This window comes from Sciurus carolinensis, chromosome 12 (assembly GCF_902686445.1).
Source record: "Sciurus carolinensis chromosome 12, mSciCar1.2, whole genome shotgun sequence".
Classification (NCBI taxonomy): domain Eukaryota; kingdom Metazoa; phylum Chordata; class Mammalia; order Rodentia; family Sciuridae; genus Sciurus; species Sciurus carolinensis.
In genome coordinates, this window is record NC_062224.1 from 21,369,566 (window position 1) to 21,393,820 (window position 24,255).

Genomic DNA, 24,255 nt, shown 5'->3' on the forward strand with positions numbered 1-24,255 from the left:
GCGCGGCGGGGTGGAGCGAGTCGCCCGGGGTCTAAGACCAGGCCCTGGAGTTGGGTGGGGAGGGACGGCGCGCGGCTGTGCTTGGGCATGGAACCGCAGTGACCTGTAGTGTGGAGAAGCACAGCCACCTCTCCTCAGTTCTGCTAGTCGCTCCGAAGTAGCTCAGCGGCTCTGTAGATGTTTTAAAAGGGAAAGAATTGAATGAGCAGCGCTCCGCTGCTACCCGCCCCCTTTTTCCCACCACGGGAAGATATTTTGCTGTCTGGTGTGAGAGGACACTCCCTTATCTGGAAGTCCCACAGCTCCCAGCTTCGTGCTCCTCCCGCTTCAAAAAAGGGGCCAATAATTCACCAAGACATGTCCTTCGCAGTCTAGGACCTTTGCTCCCTCGGTTCTACACTGTCCCCCTCTGTGCGACCCGGACACCAGCCACCAAGTCTCTCTTCCCCAGGATAAAACCCCATTCCTGGCCGCTCCGCTCAGCGCTCGGGAGGTCGGAGAGGGCGGGAGGGTTTTGTGCGCCTGGTTTTGGGGTGCTGCGGGGCCTGAGGGCTTGGGGGTCCCCAGCTGCGTTGGGAGGGGGCTAGCGAGCACCCCTCCTGCCCCGGGATAATCCTCCTCCTCCTGTGTCGGTTCCCCGGGACCATATTATTCAAGACAGAAAATATTCAGCCCCAGAGCCTCCCCTGGGGAGGGGAGGGGAAGGAGGTGGAGTGGGAGGAGGTGGATCCAGGGAGGAAGACGCGAGAAATCCGCCCCCGGGAAACAGCTCCGCGCGGCAGCGGAGCCAGGCGTTTCTGTCACTTGGCGATCGCGGGCGCCGGAGCAGGGCCCCGGCCGGGCCCGGCGAGGCGAGGGGAGAGTCCGGCGGCCGCCGCCCCGCCCCACGCCCTCCCGCGGCGGCCGAGAGCCCGGGGCCGGCCGGGGCAGGTCGCGGCGGTGCTTGGGAGCGGCCGGCCGGGGGCGGCGGCCTCGGAGCGCGGCGGCGGGCAGCGCCGGCTGGTTCTCCCGCTGGGTTCGGTTAGCGCCGGCGTGCGGAGAGCGCTGTCGGCGGTCGGCAGCCCCGTGCGGATCCACTCGTCCCGCTTCCTCCGGTGCGTGTCTGTTTTCTTTTCCGTTTTAGCTGGGAGGGCAGAGCGCTCGCGGGGCTGTGGAGAGCCCGGTTCGCAACGGGCTCCCTCCCTTCCCGCCACCTCAGACCAGTGCCGGAGCTGGCGCGGGGCGGCAGGGAGTCCGCGGCGGGGGCGGAGGGGCCGCGCCCGCGTGTGCGGAGCCAGGGAGGGCCGGCGGGAGGAGGGAAGGGCACAAAGGCCGGTGGCGGGCGCCGGGGTCCGGCCGGCTGGCCGGCCGTGGAGGAGGGGCGCCTCGGGCGGCTCATGAATATTAACCGAGCCTGCGGCCTAGCGCGTCCCGGCCGGGCCCGGCGCCCGGCCCGCGTCCCCGCTCCTGCTGGCGGCCGCGCGGGGCAGCTGGGCCCGAGCGGGCGGGAAGGTGAGCCCCCTCGCCCGGGTCTTTGCCCACGTCTCCCCGCACCTTTTTCGGAGTACATATTTGGGCTACTCTTCCCGGGAGCTCGAGCTCCCGACCCGCCTCAGGAAGGGGCGGAGGAAATAGTGGTAGGTGGGTGGTGGTTTGCTTTTTCCTCTTTTTTTTTTTTTTTTTTTTTTTCCCCTTTCCCTAGGTGGTTACCGGGAAAGGGCTAGTGTCTGAGTCGTAGTCGGGGGAACAGCACGAGATGAAAGTTGCTTGGGCTGAGGCTCCGTTTCGGTAGCTCCGGAATAATGCCCCGGAGCGGGAGCGGCGCCGCGTCCCGCTCGCGGCCGCACGCCTCCCAGCCCGGCCCGAGTCCCCACCCAGCCTCGCCGCGGGCCAAGGAAAACAGCCGCCTCCTCGGGGACGCCGGCCCGGGCGGAGGGCAGGGTGCGGGCGGCCGGGGCAGCCCGCCTGAAGACTCCGCCGAGCCCACGCCGGCTCTGGCCGTGGCCCCGGCCGACTTTTTGTTTGTTTTTTGGGGAGGTGGAGGGGAGCGGGGAGGCTGTCCGAAAGGATCCCATTTTAACCCCCTGGGGAGAAAACATCCCCGAAGTGTGCGTATCCGGGTGATGCAGAACATACATACTGCCTCTGTTCTGCCCTGGAAATTCATTAATTAAAATGCACTTGAACAGGGTTTCTTTTTTTGTTTTGTTTTGTTTTTTTCTTGAAGGCTGCACAACAACCAGTTGTGTTTGACACAACCCTGGGGAAATTCTGAGGTTTCTCATTCCGGTGTGTCCCTCCTGCGTTTATAGGCGTTTCCTTTAAAGTCCCCCCCCCAAAAAAAAAATTGGATGCATGCAAAGATGAGTTCTTTTTTCATTCGTATGGTTCATCGTCTTTTACCGAATAATCCGAGTGTCGGACACGCGAACTTGGTGTCGACATGTGGCAAGGCTAAAGATCGGTGTCTGGAGAAAGTTCATGCCCATTTCACTTCTCCCTGTTGTAGGAAGGATCTCTTCAGGAGCTGACGCTGGAGCCACCCACTGGGCTTGCTTTTGGCCCCCGGAGTTAGCACTGCTTGGAAGAGACCAATTTCTGCACTTGGCCTGGACATATACTGCTAAGGAGATCTGTCGCCTTTGTTTTTTTAAGTCTCAAGAAATGGAAGAAGACCGCGGAGTCAGTTGAAGCCAGCATTGGAAGCTTCCTGAAAAACCTTTATTCCCTGGCACGCTGTTTCACTAGCCTTGCATCTTCTCAGAGCCTGGTGTGGAAATCTTGCCCTTTTGGTGTGTGGTGGCATTCCCCACCCAACCCCCAATGTGGACTCCAAAGGATTTGTCCTTTCTTTGCAATTTGAAATGAAATGATGGCCACACGTCGGACTGGTCAGCCTGAAGGAGATGGTGACAAGCTCAAGGCCTGCCGGGTCCCGGCCTGTGAGGTAAGCCAACCAGGCATGCCATCGAACGCGGCGGTCCTGAAAGTAGGGAGTTCAGCTGTTACTGGGTGTCACAAGGGGCTTTCTGGGACTTTGAGCTGGTTGGTGGGAGTGACCCAGTTGACCAGGAGCACGGTGAATCCCACTCTTATTTCTCAGGGCTTCCAGTGATTCTTTTGCAGGAACACTGTTCTTGTCTTTGATTTGTCCCCATCTTGGTCACCCCTTCAGAGTGTGGAGTCCTCCCATTTCCAGAGACTGAATACTGTAAACCTGAAAAAAGGACACCTCAGTATCCGTTTTCCTTCAGTCTCCAACCTTCAGTATTTTTCATGTTGAGCTGTTTGGGTTTGGTTGTGTGTGCATTTGGTGTGTATGTGTATGCAGGGTTTGTCCTCCCTGGTGGAGAGGGTAGGTGGTATCTCTTGGAACTGAGTCTGGGACACTGATGAGGGTTCTGGCTTGCCTGTTTGTGCAGATCTCTGCTTTGGGTAGAAAAGAAATTTTTTCCCATGGACATTTTAGACCAAGCCTTGGAAAACACCTTGTAGTGTTGTAATTCCAACTCCCTGAAGAATCTCCTGCCTTGACTGTTCTTTTATTTATGCCCTTCCTTTCACTGCTCAGAAGATCTCTGAGCTGCTCTGGGGTGTCAGGTGTCTTGCTTTGCTGTTTGGACTAGCATCTTGAGAAGGCCCAGAAGATTCACTCCAGGTTTCCTAAAATTTTTTGAGCAGGCACAACAGAACTCATAGAAAAATCCATTGATTTATGGCAACTATATACCCTACCACTTTCTCATATCTCTTCTTTTATTCTCCTTGTATTTAGAAATTGGAGTATTTGGAATTTCTTTCCATAGTGAGTAGATTGTGTTTAGTTTTGTATGGTTTCTGTAATTTTCTTATTCATGTACTGAATATTGTTAAACTTTCTTTTTGAGACACCTAAACTTTTATTGAAATCCTGAGGCTATTTCTCTGGGTCTTTTAACTTCATACCTCTTGAAACAAGTCTAGTTTTAAGTGTGTGAGTTCGGATGTTGTACTAAAAATGAATTGGAAGTTAAATTTTGGTCCACAAAACATGCAGAGAAATTTGCTTTGTGCATTTTATTTCACATTGGAGTAGAAAGTTTGTGCAGAAAACACAGGGAGGTACAGTGTGCAGATACTGCACAATTTATTAGGCAGAATTGTAGGTTTGCATTTACAATCAGATTTTACTTCTTGACATCTGTAAACACCTGCTTGCAGGTAAAAGCATGATTAAGTATAACACCACAATCCTCTGATCAGAGTAAACCATAATAACTCCTTTTGGAAGGCCTACCTACAACCTGGTGATTGCTTAATGTGTATTGTAGTTACATAATAATATGTACTGAAGTCCTAAAGCCCTGTTTGTCATTGTTTTGTGAATACTTTAATTAGCATGCTATTTGCATTACATTTGCAAGAACTAATGTTTATTTGATTTTCTGTGTGTGTGAGTGTGTGTGTGTGTGTGTGTGTGTGTGTGTGTGATTTAAGAGATGCCCCAAACCAAGAATTTAGACAGAGAGCAGTTAGTTGCGCACTTGGCTTTTATTAACAGTGACAGTTGTGTATTTTTTTAAGGGCTGTGAAATTTGTTTTCATTTGGACCTTACTTCTGGCTTGGCTATATTGTTTCTAATTTGGAAAAGAAGAAAGAGTATAAACAGTACATGAATTCATTATTAAGCCTTAATATTATTTGGCTTTTTAAAGACTATGTAGATATTTTGCTGAGATTCTTTGTGGAAACAGAAATAAAACCTCTGGAAATGTGATTATTGCCTCTGTTTCATTGTGATTTGAATTTATTTTCTGATGGATGCCTCTGTTGCCTGTTATGTCTTGTGAATATTTTTTAGTAATAGAAAGGAAGTTGCCATTAGAATGCTTTGGATTGACAGATATCTAAGTCTCTGAACACTGCACTTCTTTTTTATTAGAAGGATTTTGTTTTATAGGACTGTTGTTCTTTAAAAAACTTTCAAAACCAATAGGTATATTCCTAAATGTTTTGAATGAACTAAACAGGAGACAAGTATTGTGTCTTAAGTAGTAATAGTAATGCTGTTAATCAGCCAAAAAACCTAAGTTTGTGGGAAAGAAGAAATCAGTGTGGCAAATTAGTAGGTGTCTGTTTCATGTCTGTTCTAATTAGCTAACTCCGCCTTCTGTGAAGTCTATTTTGCTTTGTTGAAAACAATCTGAGATTTCTTGTTCATCATAAGTATTTCAGTCTAATTGTGTTGCTATGTGAAATAATTTAGGCACTCCCCTGAGAATATTGGAGGACCTAAAACCAAATAACCAACCAGTAATCCCAGTGACTTGGGAGGCTGAAGCTGGAGGTTTGAAATATCAAGGACAGTCTCAGCATCTTAGCAAGACCCTGTCTCAAAATTTAAAAAATAAAAATAAATGGATCCATGGATTCAGTCCCTGGAAGGGGTGGGTACACAGTTAACTATGGTCCTCTTCAAATAAAGATAATTGTGATAATTCAGTAGACTGTGACTTGGCGTTATGCAATAAGGATAGCACAAATTGTATTTGAACAAATTTATATACTTAATATATCTAAAAGGTATGTTTTCAAAATTGGTTTCATTCACTGTGTACCATGTATTTGTATGTGTATGTTTATTCTGATCTGTGAAGTATTCCGACAGCAAGCCTTGAGTAACTGCTCACAGAATCACTTTATATAAACTCTGAATCCTCTGTGATGTGATTGTCCCTCCCTTATCATGTAGTTTCATCCTTTAAGGTTCAACTTGTTTTGTTTTTTTAAACCAAATGAGTAAAAACTTTCCCTCAGCTTTTTAGCCACTCTTAACATGATTTCACTTTTTACCTGTAGTCCACATTAGTGTCCAGTAATGGAATTTTTTTTTAGCATTTTTATTGTTACTTTAAAACTGTATTTATTATTACTAATTAACTTTTGTGTTTTGCTGCTTCACCTAGGCTGAGGTTATTCTAGCACTGAAATGTATTGAGGCTCATGAAAACTATGTGTTGGTTGATTATGGAATAATAAAGAGGTCATTTTTCTTGCATGAACTTGCATGAACTTATGCTTTGGTTGTCTTTCTGGCTTACTATCCATTTTGCTTTTGTTCTAGAATCCTTTGCTCCTTCTCAGGCTCTCTCTCTCCCTTTCCATCTCTTTCTTCCCTTCCTCCATCACTCTCCTATTCGCTTTCCCTTTGTATTTCTTTTTGTTTTCTTTACTTTTTATAGGGTTCCTCTTTCACTGCTTGTCTGTTTCATATTGGATTTAACTAGAGCTAAATCCTCTCCATTTCTCCACTCTTCTCACTCCCTGGGTTTTATTTTACACTTTTCATGTGGTATTAATCCATGTTCATGACTCCCAACCTATAACTTTATTCCAGATTTTATGGTTGACCTCTAGACCTATATAACCACTTTGCCTTTTTACTTAACTGTGTTTTGGCATAGCCCACAGGCATTGTAAGCTCAACACATTCTACCCCTGCCACATACCTTCCCTCTTCTGTGCTCCTCCTTTTAGTGAGTAGTACTACTGTCTGCTTATTTGTCCAGGTCGAAAACTAGGTCATCATCCTTGACTCCTCATATCCAAAGTCCTGTTGAGTATATTCCAAATTCCCACTGCCACCACCTAAGTTCAGGTATCAGTTGCATCTACTTGATGAACCATGAAAACAGGCTTCTTAAGGAGCTTCTCAGTAACCCAGCCATGCTCCTTTCCAGAGTTTGGTCTCTACCATAATCAGTGATCCTCCTGAAATAGAAAGGGTACAGAGGGTAAGGAGGGTGAGAGTAACAGAAAGTGAGCTATGTTCCCCCCATATAAAATAATTTTCTAGCTTTCTATTGCCTTTGAAATAAAGTTCAAACTCCTTAGAAGTATTAAAGGACATGGGCTGTCCTTCTCCTATCTCCCTTGTTATTTCTTTCTATACTGAACTCCTTTCAGGTCTGTAGGGACAGAACAATATTTCTCTTTTAACTTTAGAACTCTGTAAATGCAGTCTTTCAACCTTTTTCCCACTTTCTCCTCCCCCTCCTCCTGCCTCTTCATGGCTGATCTTTATTTATTCTGATCTTTTCTTCCTCAGGAAAGCCTTTTCTGACTCTTCAGGCCTGGGATTAGTTGTCTCTAGTGCATTATTCTAAACACACTGAACTTTACTGGTAGCAGCATTTACAAGTCTGTTTCTCTCTAGCCTCCGTGGATTGTGATCCTCATAAGAGCAGAGACCATGTTTTCTTCCACAGTGTCTGACACATAAGTGTTCAGAATATATTTGTTGAATGAATGAATATGCAGGAAAAGCTTTAAATTTTAACGAATGTTCATTTAAATTCTAGTACGCTGTACTCTCTTGATTGTTCTGCTTACTTATTATCCTCTCCTGACCTTTGTACACCTCAGGGCTCAATTTGATGATCTTTACTTCTATATTCAGTTTCATGGTTTTAAATATCAAGTATATATTGCTAATTCACATATATGGAATATATGTATGCACACATATATGTATAACATAGGTGTATATACACACCCAGATACCTATTTGTGTGTGCGAGTGTGTGTATCTTCACCGCTGACTTACCCCTCTGTCTTTTGAATTCAGATTCCTACATCCAAATGATCTGATCACTCAGAATCTCTACTTGGATATTAAAAGGCATATCCCAAACCAAATTCCCGATTCTTTACATCTGTTCTCACCTTCCTCCAATTACTCCTTCCATTCTGCTTCATCTCAAGCAATAGCAATTTGACCCTTCTAGGCCAGGCTTCTTGGAGTGATTTTTGATGTCTTTCCTTTTTTCCTCAGATGTGGCATGCAAATCTGTTTGACTGGTCTCAACTTCAGTCCTTGTCAGCCTAGAGTCTGTTCTCCACACAGTAGCAGTAATCACACAGTATTCTCCCCACAGTAATCAGAGTAGATAATTTATAAATCAGATCATGTCACTCCTTTTCTCAAATTCCTCTCAAAGGGATTTCATTTCCCTGGAGATTAAAGGCCAAAGTTTTTATGGTGATCTGTAAAGACCAGTATAACCTACCCTCCTACTTCCCTGACCTCACTTTCTGTTACCCTTCCTCTCCTTACTCTCTGTACTGACTTTTCTGAACTCTTTATCTTCATGCACACCAAGCTTGGTTAGTCCCCAGAGCCTTCCCACTTGCTGAACCTTCTTGGAACACTCTTTTTCCAGGTCTCTGCTTGGCTCACTTCCTTGTCTCCTTTGGACTGTTGCTTAGAGGTCACCTTCCCAGTGAAGCTTTGCCAACCTCTCCCTTTTGTGACTCCCCTGCTCCTCACGCCATGCCATGCTTTGCTCTGCCCAGCCCTCCTTCTTTGTTTTATTTATCTCTATATCATGTAATTTCCACTTGAAGTGCTTATCCATCAGACTTGGCAAAGTATAGAGAATGTAATATATAGAGAATGTAAAATAAGAGTGCAGTTTGTTTCATTCATCTTGTATTTCATGTGCCAAGAAGAGTATGTAGTCCTTAATGTGTCCTCCATAAATACATTGTTTAAAAATGAAACAAGACTGGAAAAATTCAAAAATGTTATTGAGTTTGTGTGTAGGCATGTAAATATGTGAATACTTACTTTAGGTTATGTAAAACATGTAAGAGTGTGAAGTGCATGTTTTTCCTTTGATTTTTTTCCCCATCTTAAATTCCATTCCATTTTCATTACAACTGCTGTTAAAATTTCAGAGGCTCTTATTCTTTGCATCTTTCTTACCTTTGGGAAGCTGGTTGCCAACTAATAGTAACCAAGAAAATATGTAGTACAGATATATGAAATAATTTTCACTGAGGGGTAATGATGACAGACAACTGGAAGGGTAATTAGATTGGTGGATAGGAAAAGCTATAAAAAGGTAATATGTCTCTTTTAACAGTGTTTTATTTCTTAAAATGAATGTCCAGTATATGTTCCTTACTATGTATTTTTATTTCTTCTGTCATAAATATTTTGTGATCAATTCAAAGGAGATCACAACATTGAGTATGATAAAATGTCAACAGTTGTTAATTCTGGATAATGAGAATATTGAAATTATATTATTTTCTCTTTCTTGAATTTTTTCTTTTTTTAATTCTAAGACTACAGTAAAAAGATACTGTTTACAGATTTCCGAAAATAGGTTGTATGTTACCAGTATTGTGAAAATCAGGTTGCTAGCAAACTATAACACTTAAAACAATATTTAAATAGCTTTAAAGAAGTATGTTTTCTTCTTTGGAGGCTTGGGATTCATTCTAAGAGAGTTCTAACTATTACTTAATTTTCATTGTGTTTCCTTCATATACCTGAATCTAAATGTCAGAATACCACTACATGTCAGAATCTTATGCTGCAAGTTAGGGTTCAAGGTAAAGCCTGTGAGGGTAAGAATAATGGCAGGGGCAGCAGCAGGTATTATTGCTGAGTGGCATTTCGCAGAAACCTGGATTTCAATGTATTGAGTGGGACCTATCACTAGATAGCCATCAACAAAATGAGTACTCAGATCTGAAGAAAATTTCTACCATAAATTGCTTTGAGTTCCTTAGCATTCATTCCTTCTAAGTTTAGCAGTTTTTAAAGTCCATTGTGTCTTGATTTAATGTTCTTCATTTCTTTAGCTACTACCAGGTTGAGTAACATAGAACAAAAGTAATATTCAGTTTCTTTTGTTCTTTGCTTTGTGAAGGGACTTGTCATCTTATTATATTTAACACTATGTTGATTTAAGTGGGTAGTGCTAGTGTTGATAAGATGCACAGATGCTGTTGTTGAATGCTGCTATTTTCTGTTACAGAAGGAACATATGGTAGGCACTTGTTTTTCTTTCTGGTTGATGTGATTAGATTACTAAAATGAAAGGTTATTGTATTTAAAGATTGTTTTAGTATTTATCTAATTTTAATTGACCTTAAGGAATTAAATGTGTTAAAATATTATAAGCCTTCTATATATTCTTTTGGTTTGAAGTAGACATCTTCATGCAGAAACTCAATTTTGGATTTTTTTTATCAAATTAGTCTTGTAGTTTAACCTACCATATTCTTATAAAATTGAATAGTGAACACAGTTATTTCACAGTAAAATCCAGAAGATGGCATTTTGTGTTTTTAAAATAACCTGAAAAAAAAATAGTAAGACTGATGATAGAGATTTTTAAAAATGTTTTCTTCCTTCTAATAGTCTATTAATCTGCAAGAAATTTCATTGTGTTGAGCTGTGAATAAAAGAATAGGCTTAGAACCCAAGTTTGATATTTCTAAATATTTGTCTGTTTTGGGAAAAGTGTTTAGACAGAACAAACTCACTATAGAAAAATGGCAAGTTGAAGATGTTATTTACTTTTCCCTAGCAACTAACTGCTGTTGAGTCTTCTATTTGATATTGGGTATGTTTTTGATTCAGAATTGGTTACTTGCTGCCATTTCCCCCATTGCTTTTCTCTGTTCTGAATGGAATAGACATCTGGTGTAGTTGAGTACTGCCATGTATGCAGTGCATCTTATGATCCTTCAGCTTCTTTGTCTTTCTTGTAAACTAATAAGACTTACTTTCTGGACTTCATATTCTTTTGTTTACTGCAGCAATCTTTACTATATTTTAAGAGGACTTATATTCTTAAGAACATCCAATTTTCTCCCTACTTATGAGATAGAGTATCCTTAAAAATCAGTGGATACAAAAATGAACTTATTATTACATTTAGACATTTCTTCTGGATGTAGCTTATCTAATCTGGTCTTGGAATTAATAGGCACTTTAACCTTAATATTCAGTATCTTCCTCTAAATAAAGATTCTGTATTTAAAAGAAATTGCGTAAGCTTGATCAGTAAGACTTGCTTTTTCCTCTCCATTCGGCATGGAGAAGAAATATATTTTCTACATGGCTTCTGGAAATATATTATGTACTAGTGGATGTGAGGAGAAGGGAATCTCTGGGCACCCTGTTAAAATCAGATTTTTATTATACTGTTTTTAGGGAATTGTTTTTCAGTTTGCTTTTTCATCTAATAATGTATCACAGACACCTTTTTTTATTAAAAAAATTTTTTTAGGTGTAGATGGACACAATACCTTTATTTATTTTTATGTGATGCTGAGGATCAAACCCAGTGCCTCCCATGTGCTAGGCAAGTGCTCTGCCACAGACATACCTCTTTGTCCAAAGGTTTTATAGGTAGGTCTTGTCCATTTTGTAAATGGAGGGAAAGAAACTTAAAAAACACAGTTCAAAGGCTGTAATGTAAAAGAGGGATTAGATTTATTTGTATGTCTATGAAGTGTAGAACTAGGAGCAATGAATAGATAGATGGACCAATTTATTTAGTCCACCATTTCGAAAAAAAAAATTTTTTTTAAATTTGAAGTTAACTGAAATTCAAGTGTTTTTGAACAGGTAGGATGGTAGGATGACCTTCAGTTAAATGTATGCTAGAGGAAATTTCCTGCTTTGTTAGGAATTTAAATCAGGCAAATCTGGTGAGCATTAGAATCACTTGGACAACTTTTGAAATTTCAGATTCATGGTCCTAGTACCGATTTAATGCATCGGAATCCTTGGGTGCGACCTCAAAACCTTAATTTTGGGCCGGTCCCCTGCTTAATCTCGTTGTTATCCAAGTTTGGGACCAACAGGACTAGATGACATTCACAGATCCTTCCAAGATCTAAATTCTTATGATACCCTGATTTTGGAATTGTTATAAGCAAATTGAAGTCATTGTAAAGAAAACAGGCAAACATATGAAGGGAAATTTTAAATGGCTGTAAACCAGTGAACATTTCAAGATTAAAGTTATATTACTCTAGTTATAATCAAACATTTTTTTTTTTTTTTTAAAACATGTCACTGATATACCAAAGTGATTTTCTTTTCTTTTCTTTTTTTCTTTTTTTTTTTTTTTTTTTACGTTTACATAGGGTAATGATGTTTATTATATTTTTCCCCTCCCCCCCACCCCTCCCACCCCTCCCACCCCTCCCACCCCTCTTTTCCCTCTACACAGTCCTTCTTTCCTTCATTCTTACTGCTCTCCTTAGCCTAACTCTAAACCTAACCCTAAACCTAATGCTAGCCCCTCCCACCCCCCATTATATGTCCTCATCCGCTTATCAGCGAGATCATTTGTCCTTTAGTTTTTTGAGATTGGCTTATCTCACTTAGCATGATATTCTCCAACTTCGACCATTTGCCTACAAATGCCATAATTTTATCATTCTTCATTGCGGAGTAATATTCCATTGTATAAATATGCCACAGTTTCTTTATCCATTCATCAACTGAAGGGCATCTAGGTTGGTTCCACAATCTGGCTATGGTGAATTGAGCAGCAATGAACATTGATGTGGCTGTATCTCTGTAGTATGCTGATTTTAAGTCCTTTGGGTATAGGCCAAGGAGTGGGATAGCTGGGTCAAATGGTGTTTCCATTCCAAGCTTTCTGAGGAATCTCCACACTGCTTTCCAGAGTGGTTGCACTAATTTGCAACCCCACCAGCAATGTATGAGTGTTCCTTTTCACCACATCCTCGCCAACACCTATTGTTGCTTGTATTCTTGATAATCGCCATTCTAATTGGGGTGAGATGAAATCTTAGGGTGGTTTTGATTTGCATTTCTCTTATTACTAGGGATGTTGAACATTTTTTCATATATCTGGTGATTACTTGTACATCTTCTTCTGTGAAGTGTCTGTTCATTTCCTTAGCCCATTTGTTGATTGGATTATTTGTATTCTTCGTGTAGAGTTTTTTGAGTTCTTTATAGATTCTGGAAATTAGCGCTCTATCTGAGGTATGGTTGGCAAAGATATTCTCCCACTCTGTAGGCTCTCTCTTCACATTTCTGATAGTTTCCTTTGCTGAGAGAAAGCTTTTTAGTTTGAATCTATCCCAGTTGTTTATTCTTGCTTTTATTTCTTGTGCTATGGGAGTCCTGTTAAGGAAATCTGATCCTGAGCCAACAAGTTGAAGATTTGGACCTACTTTTTCTTCTATAAGATGCAGGGTCTCTGGTCTGATTCCGAGGTCCTTGATCCATTTTGAGTTGAGTTTTGTGTAGGGTGAGAGATAGGGGTTTAGTTTCATTCTATTGCATATAGTTTTCCAGTTTTCCCAGCACCATTTGTTGAAGAGGCTATCTTTTCTCCATTGCATATTGTTGGAACCTTTGTCTAGTATGAGAAAATTGTATTTATTTGGGTTTGTGTCCATGTCCTCTATTCTGTACCATTGATCTACCTGTCTATTTTGGTACCAATACCATGCCGTTTTTGTTACTATTGCTTTGTAGTAGAGTTGAAGATCTGGTATTGCAATACCCCCTGCTTCGCTCTTGCTACTGAGGATTGCTTTAGCTATTCTAGGTTTTTTATTCTTCCAGATGAATTTCATAATTGCTTGCTCTATTTCTGCGAGGTACATCATTGGGATTTTAATTGGAATTGCATTGAATCTGTATAGAACTTTAGGTAGTATAGCCATTTTGACGATATTAATTCTGCCTATCCAGGAACATGGGAGATCTTTCCATCTTCTAAGGTTTTCTTTAATTTCTTTCTTTAGTGTTCTGTAGTTCTCATTGTAGAGGTCTTTCACCTCTTTTGTGAGATTGATTCCCAAGTATTTTATTTTTTTCGATGCTATTGTGAATGGAGTAGTTTTCCTAATTTCTCTTTCTGAAGATTCATCACTTATGTATAAAAATGCATTGGATTTATGAGCATTGATCTTGTAACCTGCTACTTTACTGAATTCACTTATGAGTTCTAAAAGTTTTCTGGTGGAATTTCCAGGTTCCTCTAAATATATAATCATGTCATCAGCGAACAGGGATAGTTTGAGTTCTTCTTTTCCTATTCGTATCCCTTTAATTTCTTTGGTTTGTCTGATTGCTCTGGCTAGAGTCTCAAGGACGATGTTGAATAGAAGCGGTGAAAGAGGGCATCCCTGCCTTGTTCCAGTTTTTAGGGGGAACGCTTTCAGTTTTTCACCATTTAGAATGATATTAGCCATGGGCTTAGCGTAGATGGCCTTTATAATGTTTAGGAATGTTCCCATTACCCCAATTTTTTCTAGTGTTTTGAGCATGAAGGGATGCTGTATTTTATCAAATGCTTTTTCTGCATCTATTGAAATAATCATGTGATTCTTAACTTTAAGTCTGTTGATATGGTGAATGACATTTATTGATTTCCGAATGTTGAACCAACCTTGCATCCCTGGGATAAAACCCACTTGATCGTGGTGCACTATCTTTTTAATATATATTTGTATGCGATTTGCTAAAATTTTGTTGAGAATGTTTGCATCGATGTTCATTAAGGATATTGGTCTGAAATTTTCTTTCCTTGATGTGTCTCTGTCTGTTTTAGGTATCAGGGTGATATTGGCTTCATAGAACGAGTTTGGTAGGGTTCCCTCCTCTTCTATTTCATGGAATAGTTTGAGGAGTATTGGAATGAGCTCTTCTTTAAAGGTTTTATAGAACTCGGCTGAGAACCCATCTGGTCCTGGACTTTTCTTTGTTGGTAGGCTTTTGATGACCTCTTCTATTTCATTGCTTGAAATTGGTTTATTTAAGTTGTGTATGTCCTCCTCGTTCAGTTTAGGTAGTTCATATGTCTCTAGAAATTTGTTGATGTCTTCAAGGTTTTCTGTTTTGTTGGAGTATAGATTTTCGAAATAGCTTCTAATTATGTTTTGTATTTCACTCGTGTCTGTTGTGATGTTTCCTTGTTCATTCCGAATTTTAGTAATTTGAGTTTTCTCCCTCTTTCTCTTTGTTAGTGTGGCTAAGGGTTTATCAATTTTATTTATTTTTTCAAAGAACCAACTATTTATTTTATTAATTTTTCCGATTGTTTCTTTTGTTTCGATTTCGTTGATTTCGGCTCTGATTTTAACTATTTCCTGTCTTCTACTACTTTTGGTATTGGTCTGCTCTTCTTTTTCTAGTGCTTTGAGCTGTAGTGTTAACTCGTTTATTTGTTGATTTCTACTTCTTTTTTTGAATGCACCCCATGAAATAAATCTTCCTCTAAGTACTGCTTTCATAGTGTCCCAGAGATTTTGATATGATGTGTCTTTGTTCTCGTTTACTTCTAAGAATTTTTTTATTTCCCTCCTGATGTCTTCTGTTATCCATTCATCATATAATAGTGTATTATTTAGTCTCCAGGTATTGGAGAAGTTTCTGTTTTTTATTCTGTCATTTATTTCTAATTTCAATCCATTATGATCTGATAGAGTACAAGGTAGTATCTCTATCTTCTTGTATTTACTAACAGTAGCTTTGTGGCATAAAATATGGTCTATTTTAGAGAAGGATCCATGTGCTGCTGAGAAGAAAGTGTATTCATTCTTTGTTGGATGGTATATTCTATATATGTCCGTTAAGTCTAAATTGCTGATTGTGTTGTTGAGATCTATAGTTTCTTTATTCAATTTTTGTTTGGACGATCTATCCAGTGGTGAGAGAGGTGTGTTAAAATCGCCTAGTATTATTGTGTTGTGGTCTATTTGATTTCTGGAATTGAGAAGGATTTGTTTGACGTACGTGGATGAGCCAATGTTCGGGGCATAGATATTTATGATTGTTATGTCTTGCTGATTTATGCTTCCCTTAAGCAGCATGTAATGTCCTTCTTTATCCCTTCTGACTAGTTTTGGTTTGAAGTCCACATTATCTGAGATGAGGATGGATACTCCAGCTTTTTTGCTGTGTCCGTGTGCATGGTATGTTTTTCCCCATCCTTTCACCTTTAGTCTATGGGTGTCTCTTTCTATGAGATGTGTCTCTTGCAGGCAGCATATTGTTGGATTTTTCTTTTTAATCCAATCTGCCAGTCTGTGTCTTTTGATTGATGAATTCAGGCCATTAACATTCAGGGTTATTATTGTGATATGATTTGTATTCCCAGTCAATTGACTCATATTTGTTTTTGACATGATTTGGTTTCTCCTTTATTTGGCTATTCCTTTAGGCTAGCGCCTCCTGTTGCTGATTTGCATCGTTGTTTTTCATCTCTTCCTCATGGAATATTTTGCTGAGAATGTTCTGTAGTGCTGGCTTTCTTTTTGTAAATTCCTTTAGCTTTTGTTTATCATGGAAGGATCTTATTTCATCGTCAAATTTGAAGGTAAGTTTTGCTGGGTATAAGATTCTTGGTTGGCATCCATTTTCTTTCAGGGCTTGGTATATGTTGTTCCAGGCCCTTCTAGCTTTTAGGGTCTGGATTGAAAAATCTGCTGATATTCTTATTGGTTTCCCTCTGAATGTAATTTGATTCTTTTCTCTCGCGGCCTTTAAAATTCTGTCTTTATTTTGTATGTTAGGTATTTTCATAATAATGTGCCTTGGTGTGGGTCTGTTGTAATTTTGTATGTTTGGAGTTCTATAAGCCTCTTGTACTTGGTTTTCCATTTCGTTCTTCAGATTTGGGAAATTTTCTGTTATTATTTCATTGAATAGATTGTTCATTCCTTTGGTTTGTTTCTCTAAGCCTTCCTCAATCCCAATAATTCTCAAATTTGGCCTTTTCATGATATCCCATAGTTTTTGGAGATTCTGTTCATGATTTCTTACCATCTTCTCTGTTTGTTCCACTTTGTTTTCAAGGTTAAATATTTTGTCTTCAATGTCTGAGGTTCTGTCTTCCAGGTGTTCTATCCTATTGGTTATGCTTTCTATGGAGTTTTTAACTTGGTTTATTGTTTCCTTCATTTCAAGGATTTCAGTTTGGTTTTTTTTCAGTATCTCTAACTCTTTATTGAAATGATCTCTTGCTTCCCGTATTTGGTCTTTTAACTGTTGATTGGTGCGATCATTTAATGCCTGCATTTGCTCTTTCATCTCCTCATTCAATGCCTGCATTTGCTCTTTCATCTCCTCATTAGCTTCCCTGATCGTTTTAATTACGTACATTCTGAACTCCCTTTCTGACATTTCTTCTGCTCTGCTGTCATTGGGTTTTATTGATGTAGTATCTAGGTTTGTTTGGGACATTTTCTTCCCTTGTTTTCTCATAATGGTCAGTTGTCAGTGGGACCCTGAGATATTGCAGTTTTCCACTATTGGCTTATAGTGTCCCAGTAGATTTCCAGTGTATCACCTCCCAGCCTTCAGTAGCCTGATGTCTTGGAGGAATCTGATAAAGCAGCTCATTCGAAGAATACTGCCCCTAGCCCCCTACTGGTTCCACGTTTTGGAACTGGCTCTGTGCGGAAATGCTCTCACTGTGGGCCTGCACCGTGCAGCTGGCCGTGTGGGAAGAGCCCACTGCCGGAGTGTGGAAGACTACCTTGGGAAGACTCAAGCTGCCCTGCCCGGCTCTGCTAAGCCACCTCTATCTGGGCCTGCCACCCGGGCTGAGTTTTACCCAGTGGGCAGACTCACCCGTGGCTCCACTTCAGTCCGAGTCTCTCAATGCCTCCCCTTCTTAACTCCTGGGTTCTGGAGTGACCGGGGGTGCAGTCTCCCTCTAGGCCGCCATCTTGGATCTCCCCGTGAGAGAGCCCGCAGCCGGAGTGGGCAGAGCCGCCTGAAGAGGTCTCCGGCTGCCCTGTCCTTATCCCTGAGGCTGACTGCAGATCGAGCCTCTCCGCTGGTTCTTTGCAGGAGTACACTGCACTGCAGGGGCTCCGGGACTCGGAGCGTGCTCTGTTCAGACAGGCTCTCACTAGCGGGCCAGTTCCGTTCCGAGAACCTGGAGAAGCTGGCTGTGTGGGCGGGGCCCACCCGCCGGAGTGCGCAGGACTGCCTGTGGATGACTCTAGCTGCCCTGCCCGGCTCCGATAAGCCACCTCTATCTGGGCCTGCCACCTGGGCCGAGCTTTACCCAGTGGGCAGACTCACCCGTGGCTCCACTTCAGTCCGAGTCTCTCAATGCCTCCCCTTCTTAACTCCTGGGTTCTGGAGCGACCGGGGGTGCAGTCTCCCTCTAGGCCGCCATCTTGGATCGCCCCGTGAAGAGAGCCCGCAGCCAGAGTGGGCAGTGCCACCTGAAGAGGTCTCCTGCTGCCCTGCCCTTATCCCTGAGGCTGACTGCAGATCGAGGCTCTCCGCTGGTTCTTTGCAGGAGTACACTGCACTGCAGGGGCTCCGGGACTCGGAGCGTGCTCTGTTCAGACAGGCTCTCACTAGCGGGCCAGTTCCGTTCCGAGAACCTGGAGAAGCTGGCTGTGTGGCTCTTTTCTTTTTTTCTACTGGGAGTTGAACTCCATGCTTTACCACTTATACACATCCCCAGTCCTATTTTTTTTTTTTTTTTTTTTTTGAGACAGGATCTCAGTAAGTTGCTAAGGCTGACCTAGAACTTTTTAACCTCTTGCTTTAACCTCCTGAATTGCTGGGATTACAGGTGTGTGCCACAGTGCCTGGAAATATTCTTTTCAAATAAAGTAAATTTTGTGTCAAAAGAGCACTTTAAAATTACAACAGTTGTAGGTGTTGTACTTTTTGTATGTATACTACACTTCAATCAAAATTAAAAAATTTTTTTGGGGTGCTGGGGATTGAACCTAGGGACTTGTGCTTACAAGGCAAGCACTCTACCTACTGAGCTATCTCCCCAGCCCCCAAAATTAAAAAATTTAAAGTGATGAACTTCTGTCTTTGACTTATTGTAGCTAATAGTGTTGCTTTTAAGCTGTATTATAAAAGTATTTTGTTGACATCATTTACAGAGGGGTATATTTTCTTTAAGTAAAGACAATAAATTATTTTGTGCATGTGCATGTTGTAATCATTTGTTCATTTTAAAACTTTATAAAAAATAGGAAATGTTCAGTTACAAATGGAAGATGTCCTTTATCTAATTATACATTGTGAAAGGTTACAGGACTCATTCCAGCATAAATCTTTAATAACTGATAATTAATAAAGCAATTTCCTCTGCATACCTTTGCTCATTTCACACCAGTGGCAAGTCTCTCTCTGTCCATTGAATCAATCTTGTCTTTCAATCTCACTGAATTGGATAATATCCTGCAAATACAGTGCAAACTAATTGGAATGCCTAATTGTTAATTCTGCAAAAGAAGCAGGATTTCTTGAAGTCAGTGAAAGTGATGAAGGAGCAACGCCACTGACAGAATCTGGCAGTGAGGCCAGTTAACAAATGAAGAAAATGTAATCGAGGTTGATAGGCATCTCAAAGGAGAGCAAGTTGAATTTCAAGGATTAAGAGAAACTTTTGAGAAAACTGATGCCTTTGAATGTGATTGCATGAAAGGGGATGTATTTCTTTGTTTTTTTATATTAATTTTTTAAAAAGTTTATTTTAGCTCATTTAAAAAGTTTTTTTTTTTAGTTGTAGATGGACACAATACCTTTATTTTTTACTTATTTTTTTACGTGGTGCTGAGGATCAAACCTAGTGCCTCACACTTGCTACACAAGGAAGGGCTTTACCACGAGCTACAACCCCAGTCCAGGGATGTATTTCTTTTCTTCCAGAAAGTGAAATTTAGTTTGGACCCAAGTTTTTTTTTTCTTTTTTTCTTTTTTTTTCGCTTTTTGCCAAGAGACACTAAAAAGTCGATAAGAATGTTTTGATGGAAGAAGGAATGGTTATAGTGAACAGATTTCTCTTTTTCTCTCTTTTCCTATAAGAAGTGCGACCGAGAGTTAACAGAAAAATCTGGCTTTTCTATTTGATTTTCAATATTTAAAGGTTCAGAGTTAGCTTTTTAAGAGGCTGTACTGTTAAAGTAGTCCTTAGATGAGGATAGTTCAGTGTCTACCAACATTTCTGACCCCCATGGATCTTTGCTCCTAGTAATGCCCCAGCAAAATGTGCAGTTGGTTAAGATCTATACTGTTAGGAACAGTGACCCTGTAGACTTACTGGGAGAGATTAGGTACCACTGGAGTCTTCTTGGGGATGGTATGAGCCAAACTAGAATCTCTTGCTGAAGATTTTGGCAGAACCATAGTTTATGGCTGCTTGAACTGCATCTGCCCTGAACCTGCAGAAATATGGATTCTTTCCAGCTCAGGAGGGGAACATAGAAAAAGAATAATTTTTCTTGTTTAATTCTTGACTGCTTCTACCACTCTTGACTGTTTTTATTTGACCAACATAATCTTTATTTTTAACTTTGATTTTCAAACAAGTTATTCAGACTTTGTATTTGGATCATTGTGGATCTCTAGGATAGAGGTAGGCCTATATTTAAAGACCTAAAATATACATGTAATTCAGGAAACATAGCATTGCCCCAAAACATATGGCTTAGACAGTAACTGCTACTACCTAATTTGCCCAACTATAGTGAAATATTTGGAATTTATTTATTTAGACTTTTTTTTTATTTTGAGAAGAGACTGTCCCTTTGTTTCCCACACTGGTCTTGAACTCCTGGGCCCAAGTTTTCCTCCTGCTTCAGCCTTTTAATTGCTGGAATGCTTGGCATATTGTTTGATAGGAAAAAAGTGTGTCTTTTGTACCTGGTTTTGAATTGACTGCAGACTAGAGATATTATTTTAGTATCTTAAGAGGATATTAAATTTTAGAAACCAGTTGGTACTATTAACTAAAATGTAGAACACCAATATCAAGAGTAAAATAGGGGACATTATTCAAAGCCTACAGACATTGAAAGGACAAAAAGGGAATTTTATGAACAACTTTATGTCGATCAATTTGATGACTTAAATGGACAGATTTCTTGAGAAATATAAATGACCAAAACTGATACAATGAGAAACTAAAAAAGAAATTTGAGTGGTACCATATTTGTTAAAGAAATTGCATTTGTAATTAAAAATATCCCCACAAAAGAGACTCTAGATCCAGGTTGTACTCTGATACAGCCTATCATAGTTTAATCTATTTTGTCTCATCATCCCAGATATGGAGCTCCTATAAAAAACCTACATTGAGCAATAAATACTTATGGTAACTTAGAAATAATTATGTTGCAGAATTGAAAACTTGGGACTTAATGAGTTAAAGAAGAAATGAAGCTACTTCTATGCAGACTCAGAAAATGAATGCAGAGGGAACAGTTCTGATCTCATTTAGTGAGACCAGTGTAAGCCTGGTGACATCCAGATGAGAACACATAAAAGGAACCTACACCAACACCCCTCATGTTTGTAGATGTAAACAGTCCTTAAGAAAATATCAGCGAATCAAATGTAGCAATATATGAAAAAGATAGTGTGTCATGACTAAGTTGGAGTTATCTCAGGAATGAAAATTAGTATATCATTCAAAAATGAATGTAATTTACTCTAGTAACAGAATAAAGTAGAAAGTTCATGTGATCATCTTAGTAGATGCAGAAAAAGCATCTGACAAAATATAAGTCATTTAGCATCAAAACTCTGAAAAGGGAATATGATGAAACTTTCTCAATTTGATAAAAATCATCTGTGAAAAAGTCTCCAGCTATCATTATTTGTTAAAATGTTGAACATTTTCCTGTTAAGATCAGAAATGGGGCAAGGGTGTCTGCTTTCAACATTTCTGTTTAATATTATACTAGAGGCCCTACTTAATATGTCAAGAAAAGGAAATAAATGATGGAAAAACAAAATTGTAAGTATATACAAAAAACAACAAACAACCCAACTAGAACTAGTAAGTGAATTTTTCAAGGTTAGAGGTTCCAGGGTTACTATATAATATTTTCTTCCTTCCTTCCTTCCTTCCTTCCTTCCTTCCTTCCACTCACTCGAAATTGAGTGCCCATGGGCACTTTACCACTGAGCTACATTCCCAGTTCTTTAAATTTTTAAATTTTCAGACAGGTTCTCCCTTAGTTGCTGAGACTTTTCATCCTCAGCAACTCTGGAGGCTGGGATTACAGGTGTGTACCACAATGTCCAGATTTCTTATTTCTATATACTAAAAACAAACAACTAGAAAATAAAAATTAAAAGGAATAGCATTATTTCAGCATTTTAAAGAGGACCTAAATTGAAACTTACCTAAAAATTACTTCATTGGACTCAATTTAATACCAATTGAAACCTGGTAAGCTATTCTTTTCCTTTCCTTTCTTTCTTTTTCTTTTCTTTTCTTTTTTTTTTTGGTAGAAATAGACAAGGATTTAAAATTAAGGTGAAAATGCAAAGAACATAGAGTAGCTAGATCAATTTTGAATAAGAACAAAGATGGAGGACTTACAGTACTGTTTTATAATACTATAATACTTATTAATAGTCACAAAAATCAAGACAATGTAGAATTGGTGTACTGATTGACATATATAGGAATGGAAGAGAATGGAGAGTTGATAGACCCATGTATATCCATTTGAATTTGGTGGTATTATGGAATAAGTGGATAGTCATAAAAAATGAATTTCCATCTTTATATCATATCACACAGAAAAGTTAACCCAAGATCTATCACTGATGTAAATGTAAAAGCTGAATATAAAACTTCTAATGAAGAACAAAAAAAATACATAACTTTTGAGTAGACATAGATTTCTGTGACAAGACCCAAAAAGCATTAACCAGGAAAAAAAAAAGATCAGTTAGACTTAGTCAAAACACCAGTAAAACACCTTTTGTAAAACACCAGTATGAAAATGAAAAATCAACTAGGCCTAGTTGTGAATGCCTATAATCCCAGTGACATGGAAGGCTGAGGCAGGAGGATAGCAAGTTTGAGGCCAGCCTTGGCAGTTTATGGAGACACTGTGTCAAAATTAAAAGGGCTGGGAATGTAGCTTAATGGTAGTGCACCACTAGGTTTAATCCCCAGTACTTAAAAACAAAACAAAACAGGGAGAAGAGATTAACAAAACACAAAACATATATCTGATCAAGAACTTGCTTCCAGAATATATAAAGAACTCTTATGAGTCAATAGTAAGATAAACAACCCAATTTTAAAAATGGGCAAAAGTTGAACTCCACCGAAGATATATTTGAATGCCAAATAAACACATGAAGATGTTCAACAGCATCAATAATCAGGGAAAAATGCAAATTAAAACTACAATGAGATATCATTATGCACCCATTAGAATCAAACTAACATTAAGAAGAATAAGAATATACCAGGTGTTGGGGCGAGTCGGTGTGTGAGTGTGTGTAACAGTTGAACTCTCACATTGCTTCATGGGGATGTTAAATGCCATGTAGGAAAACATTTTGGCAGTTTCTCTGAAAGTCAAGCTTACATTTCCCATGTGGCCTACTTTTATGTATTATGTTCATAACTAACATCCCCAAGTTTGAAACAGCCCAAATGTCTATCTACAGGTGAATGGATAAACAAATTACAGTATATCCATGTAGTGGAACACTGCTCAGCAATTACAAAAGAATGAATTAAGGATATACACAACAACATGGATGAATCTAAAAAATGTTGAGAAAAAGAAGCCAATGAAAGAGTATGTAATGTATGGTTCCACTTATGAAATTCTAGAACTGGTTAAGTAATTTTAGTGATAGAAAGCAGATTAGTAGGGACTGGGGAAGGCTTGATTGCAAAGAGACATGAAGGAACATGGGGCTATGGAAATGCTCTGTAACTTAATTGTGTGGTAGTAGTGATTATTTGTATTCATTTGTTAGAATTCATTGAACTGTATATTTAGAATGGGTCCAAAGAAAAAAAAGATTGGCAACAGCAAATTTTGATGAAGATGTAGAGCAACCAAAGCTCTGATATATTACTTGTGAGAGTTTAAAATGGTACAACATTTTTTTTTTAAGCCTTTGGCAGGTTCATATATATATATATATATATGTTTGTGAGTGTGTGTGTGCAGTAATTAATTAATTTTTTGGTTCCTGGGATTGAACCCAAGGGCACTTAACCACTGAGCCATATCCCCAGCCCATTTTTATTTTTACTTTGAGACAGGTTTTTGCTAAGTTGCTGAGTCTGGCTTTGAACTTGTGATCCTCTGCCTCAGTCTCCTGAGCCACGGGGATTTTAGGCATGCATCACCATGCCCATTGACAGTTTTTTATAAAATTCACCCTATATCTACTGTAGGACCCAATATTTCCATTCCTGGATAATATCCCAAGAGAAATAAAACACATATCCACACAAAAGATTTGTATAGGAGTGTTCATAAGGGTTGACTGATGGTAGTCCCAAACTAGAAACAACTCAAATATCCACTAACAGGAAACTGATAAAAATCATAGTATATTCATACAGTAGAATATTTTTAAATAATAAAAAGCAGCCTCTGAATCATACATCAATATGGATGAATATCAGAAGCATGCTAAACAAAAGAAGGAAGACAAAAGGGTACATGCTGTATAATTTCATTTA

General features: G+C 39.8%; 1 protein-coding gene across 1 annotated transcript in view; it reads left to right on the forward strand.

The window, feature by feature from the left end:
• Positions 1-753: 753 nt before the first annotated feature.
• Arhgap21 (Rho GTPase activating protein 21) overlaps positions 754-24,255 on the forward strand; it is a 135,032-nt gene continuing 111,530 nt past the window's right edge. The window contains 2 exon segments of the mRNA XM_047519838.1: positions 754-1,094; positions 2,489-2,926. Coding sequence (XP_047375794.1) covers positions 2,849-2,926 — 78 coding nt within the window. The 5' untranslated portion in view covers positions 754-1,094; positions 2,489-2,848.